The sequence below is a fragment of the Salvia splendens genome, chromosome 10 (genome assembly GCF_004379255.2).
Source record: "Salvia splendens isolate huo1 chromosome 10, SspV2, whole genome shotgun sequence".
Lineage (NCBI taxonomy): Eukaryota > Viridiplantae > Streptophyta > Magnoliopsida > Lamiales > Lamiaceae > Salvia > Salvia splendens.
In genome coordinates, this window is record NC_056041.1 from 15,140,032 (window position 1) to 15,146,031 (window position 6,000).

The 6,000-nt window shown below is 37.8% G+C and overlaps 1 protein-coding gene across 1 annotated transcript; it reads right to left on the bottom strand.

Moving 5' to 3' along the window:
• Window positions 1–4,911: 4,911 nt before the first annotated feature.
• On the bottom strand, window positions 4,912–5,554 carry LOC121753403. The gene has a single exon (XM_042148695.1). The coding sequence runs from the start codon at window positions 5,292–5,294 to the stop codon at window positions 4,932–4,934; it is 363 nt and encodes a 120-aa protein (XP_042004629.1). The 5' UTR covers window positions 5,295–5,554; the 3' UTR covers window positions 4,912–4,931.
• Between the last annotated feature and the right edge of the window lie 446 nt (window positions 5,555–6,000).

Here is a 6,000-nt window from a genome sequence, read left to right on the forward strand (position 1 = left end):
TATAATATGGGTTGACACAACACGATAACAACCTGAACCTGATATTACACGATTAAAACCTAATATTACACGATTAAACCTTAATTTTTAACCTAATTTACACAATTAAAATTCATTTTATACTATTTAAACCTAATTTATAAGAAATTAAAAAATTAAAGTAATATATATTTTTTAAATAATAATAAAAATAATAATATTATTTCTTAATGGGTTACCCGTATCCGACCCGCATCCGACCCGAACCCAACCCGAAATTATCGGGTTCTTAATGGGTCAACCCGATAAGGACACAGATCCAATAAGACTTGACCCCAACCCAATAATTTCGTGCGGATTCGTATCAGATTATCGTGTCGTGTCGAAAATTGCCAGCCCTAGTTTAATCTCTGTTTTTATTTGCTCATGTTTTGATTGCTGTAATATAAATTCTTACCATTTTGTAAAAGATCTTCTTGTCCTCCCTTTTCTTTCACTGATATTTCCCCTTTTTTGCATTATTTCTACACATAAACAATATGTAGTTATTGGTTGTTGTATAAAATATGTAGACTAACTGTTTCTATTAGAATTGTTTTGATTTTTGTAATCTACATTCTTACCATTTTGGTAAAAGATCTTCTTGGCCACCCTTTCTTAAACTGATGTCTCCTCTTTTGTTTGATTATTTCTGCACATGTGTAAAGGTTATAGTTAATGATTGCTGTACAAAATCAGTAGAATGAATGTTTCTATTAGATATAGTTTTGATTACAGTATAAGAACATTCTTACTATTTTTGTAAAAGATCTTATTCTTATTTTTTGTATAATAAAGGTTTAATCTATGTTTTTATTAGAATTGTTTTGATTGTTGTAATATACATTCTTACCGTTTTTGTAAAAGATTTTCTTGATCTCTCTTTTCTTTCTCTGACATCTCCTCTTTTGTTGCATTATTTTTGCATATATAAATACTATATAGTTATTGGTTGCTGTACAAAATCAGTATACTAACTGCTTCTATTAGTATTGTTTTGATTGTTGTAATCTACATTCTTACCATTTTGGTAAAAGATCTTCTTTGCCTCTCTTTCTTTCACTGATGTCTCTCCTTTTGTTGGATTATTTCTACATATATGTAGAGTTTATAGTTATTGTTGCAGTCAAAATCAGTACACTAACTATTTCTAATACACTTATTTTGATAAAGTAATGTACATTCTTACCATTTTGATAAAAATACTTCTTGATCTCCCCCCCTTTCTCAAATGGCTTTGTCTATAATTCTCAGTAGCATGTGTTTGTTACTGCTATTTGTTTATAATGTTTTTCCTATGTGATGGAATGTAGAAGTTAATGATTGAAGTAGTTTAATAGTTATGTCTCTGAATTGAACAAATTGGCAGTTTATTCAGATAATTCAGATAATTTGAATCACATACAACATTGAGAAACATATAGAAACACAACTATGTACCATCATTTAGCATTTACTAATGGAATAGTTGGAAAATATCTAAAACATCTGTGTATATTTCATTCAATGAAATCAGTTAAAGAAACATATATTCTTATAAGGTCATCCGCAACGCTGTCACTTATCCATCCCTTAACCGTCCCTTAAATTACTATTAATGGGCCCCACTGTACTTTTTTACTCCATCTCTTAACTAAGTGACGGAACCTGCAACCCTCCATCTCTTATCCGTCCCTTAAATTACTATTCATTCAATTTCATTTTTTATTTTTATTTCCAACAAATTCAATTAATAAAAACCCACTTCATTAAAAATAAAATAAAATGACAACATAAAATAAAAATACAACTTAGAATTCAAAAAAATAAAAAAACACACGTAACTAAAATCCTAAAAAAATAAAAATTACATAATTTAAAATACAATTTTATTAAAAATAAAAAAAACTACTCCGCCGGTGAATCATCCCCCGAAGGCGGTGGAGGTGCACTGAAACCACCTGGAGGCGGAATACCAAGTTGTCTTGCCATAAACTCAATTCCGGCAAGATAGGCTTGGTATTGGGGAGGTGTCATGCGGGAAGTGTCCGCCATTATGACGGTCATGTACATGGACATTAGGGAGTTCGAGGGTGCCCCCGAGCCCGACTGGCTTGATTCGGCTCGGCCCCTCCTCCCTCTAGCCGCCTTCGCCGCATTTCTCCCTTGTGGCTGACGGCGCCCACGGGAGGACCCTCCGACATCGTCTGCCGTGCCCTCAACCTCCTACTAGGCAAACTCTTGTGCGGCGCTGCCCGAACCACCCTCACTAGACGAGTATTGGCCACTCGCCGTGTGCTTCGAGGTCGAGCCCCAGCTGGACCGGACATCGCCGGCCCACCTTTCCTCGTCTTTGACGACCTCCCAAACATCGACATATTTGAATTATTTGGCGGTGTCGTCGTAGTAGACTCGTAAAGCTGACCTCAGAATGTCGGCTCCCGTGGCTCCGTTTTGGTAATGAGCCGCTTCACTCTTGTAGATGGCGCAGAATTTTTTGACCTCTCTGCTACTCGGTCAAAGTGAGCGCAGAGCATCTTATATGTGCGGCGGCGGGACCCCTTCGGCTTAATCTCGTGGTAGGCATCGGTGATCTTTTCCCAGAAGTACTTCCGGGGTTGTTGATTCCCGACGATGGGATCGTACGAGACGTTGATCCAGGCATTGTACACCGCCAGCGTTTCTTTGGGGCTGTACGGATGCCGGCCTAGATCCTCCTCCTCCTCGTCCGCCTCGGCCCTGGAGCCTCCCCCGCCTCGGCCTCCTCCACCGCCTCAGCTTCCTCCTCCGCCTCGGCCTTCTTCTGGAGTGGGTTCAACGGAATAATCCTCCCGAATCTGGGATAATCCCTGCGAATACCTCGGGGCGGAGGGACAGGCGTATGCATCCACATCAAAATGGGGTGGTTGGTACCCCCCGGCGTCGACGAACCCTGGGTGCCCGGCGTCGACGAACCGGATCCACCACCCAGGACATTGTACATGCCCCCCCCCCCCAGTCGCCGAACGCGTTGATGTCGAACCCGCCGGAGCCGCCACCGCCAGAGTTTCCGTCGCCGGACATTTTGTAATGAGAGGTTAGATGAAAATTGGAGAGGAAATAGAGATGATTTGAGAAGAATAGATGTGTATTTATGTGTGAAATGAGGATGAATTAAGATTATTTATAGAGTAAAAAAAAGAAAAAACGGTAAATAAAGTAAAAAAAGGAAAAAAAGAAAAAACGGTAATATTACCGTTTTTCATTTTTTTATTTATTTTTTTAATTCGGATTTTTTTTAAAAATGATTTATTGCGTTAGCGTGACGATGCCCACTTGCGGGTCGGCGAGTGGGAGTCACGCATGGCGCCGGAGTGCGCCACGTCGCCCTGGCGCGTGGCGAGACGTCTCGCCATCCGTCACGGCGGGACGGAACGTGTGGTTGGCTGGGGACGAGACGGGGCGATGCAACGCGTCACGCCGCCGTCTCGTCCCTTAGTGACGGATTACGGGCCACCCGCGTGACGCGTTGCGGGTGGCCTAAAAACCAATGTGTATACATTAGTATTTTGCATTTGTGAATCTCTTAAGCTCATAATTTTAACATTCGGTCATAAAACACCTAATTTAAGACTAATTTGAAGTCATTTTTGTAAAATTAACTATTACTACATCAGTATTTCCAATCTGCCTTTTGTAAGCCTATTTTGCAGGGTGTAGATTGCTGATAACCATGATAAACTGAAAGGACTCCTTGGCTTATGATAAACCTATTTTGCAGGGTGTAGATTGCCTCCATCAGACCTTGCCATCAATGATAAACGAGGCATGAGCATACGTGCAATTATTTTAATAAAGGTCAGCTCTTCGCAGGGACGGAACTAGAAATTGAAATGAGCCGGTGCTCAAAACTAATGACAAATACGGCAAAATATACGATGCTCTTGAATCTCTGGTAGCTACTAGCCTTATCTAATACGTGTTATTAGAAAGACAAAAAAAAGAAATATGAGACGAATAATTATGAAAAAAAATTTTATTGAATAAATTGATTAATACAATATATTATTATACAAATAAAATAATAAAACTTTAAATAGTACTATTTGATTCTTAAAACATTTTTAAAGATTGAAGAACATATTAATATATTCCTAAACTAATATTATTAGTGACTTAAACGTACTCAATCATGATAAATTAACTCTCAAAGTACTCTTGTTTATTAGTACTACTCATTTTTCCACCATTAAATTATACCTTTTGATTGAATTTGATTTAACCAATTGAAAGGATTGAATTTAATTTATCTAATTGAAAATTTGGTACTTAAATGCCAATGTAGAATTTTAAATATTACTACTAATTTCCTAATCCCACAAAACAATAAAGGGAGATAAACGTGAACTCTATTCCGAAGGTCAATCATATTTCTCTCTCTTGACAACCAATTGGAATATTCTAACAGATTCTCTAAATAAGTAGTATATAAAAACTCAACAACTTGTGTGATTGGTGGTTTTTTTTCAGTCGAAAGCATGTGATACAAAGTCAGAAATTGTTCTCTCTTGACAGCCAATTGGAATCTCGCAAAATATGAGAACATTAAACAATGCAAGTCCCTCGTGTTCATTAATTCATCATTATATTCTTTGAATTTTTTCTTCCGTTTTAACTACAATAATCTTTTCTTGACACCAAGTTAAAAACAGATAAGAATCTATAAGGAAGTTAAATGATTTTTTACCATTTTATCAAGAAGTTTGGAAATTCTTTATCTTGGTTTAATGAGAAAATAAAGATAACTGAAAGCAAGAAAATAAAAGACGAGCCATGTAGTAGAAATCTTTGAGATTTTTCTCTAACTGATGATCAAGCAAATATACAAATATACATCATCCTTTTTCTTTTCTTTTTTACTAATCTACAAAATTGTTGATCTCATAATTATGAGTCTAGTTGTTGAGAATGTTGAGAAGGGAAACTCTGGTTTTGATCAACTGCCTGAAGATTGATTCGAGATCTTCTTCAACAACTTGAATGTCTGAATCCATCTCTTTTATGTTATTCACGAGCTCGTTTTCTTGGTTGAGTTGCAAGAATGATTCCACCTTGTTGAACTCATTCTCGGCATCTGATACTTTCTTGGAGTGCATCAGCTTTGACAGCAAGGATCTCTTGCTTTCGTGCCCCAACACGTAGGATAGCAGAGACTCGAGCATGGAAATGGCAACAGACTCTGCATCTTTCAAAATGGAAGCATTCTCAGAAGTGGCTGAGGCGCTACGTTTCAAGTTCTTCAAAGATTTTTGGATCATTTTCTTTGACTTCTTTCTTGAAGCAAGGTAGGCATTGACGCCTTGAACATCCTTTCTCCTTACAGCAGAGAGCAGATCTCTTTAATCTTGCTTTGCAAGCGAGATGAGATCTTTAACTGAACTGCAAGCATCCAATAGCTTAATATAATCATCAACACATTCCTCAGAAACAATCTGTTGAATGTGAGACAAAAGAAGCAAATCGTCAATGCTCTCGTACAAGTTTCTTAGGCCATTTATTCTGCCATTGAATGATGAGAGCGATGAACAAGTAGCTTCTGATGACCTCAATCTGGATAAGTTGTCATCGAACTATGAGACAGCAGGATGGGATGAAGATGGGAAACTAAGAGAGCGGCCGTGGTGAAGAGCCATTGTGTTTTTCGTATTTGGTTGTTGATAAAAATAAGGGTTAGAACTGAAATGGTGATTGAATGAAGAAGATTGTGATGCCTGAAACAACCATGTAAAGGCTTATTATATAGTGGGGAAGTGGACAGAAGGCATCTTCATTATTTTTTCAATGATAGATCATTAATCACAGCCATAAATATATGAAAAGAAAATAATGCAATGCATGTGTAGATTTCAAAATTTGGTTTTGGAGGAGAAATATTGTCACGAACCGCCCTTACTAAGGATAGTAAAGACAGGGAAATCGCGATCAAGGGAGGGACTAAAGAGCGGGGAAGAAAAGGGGGACGCA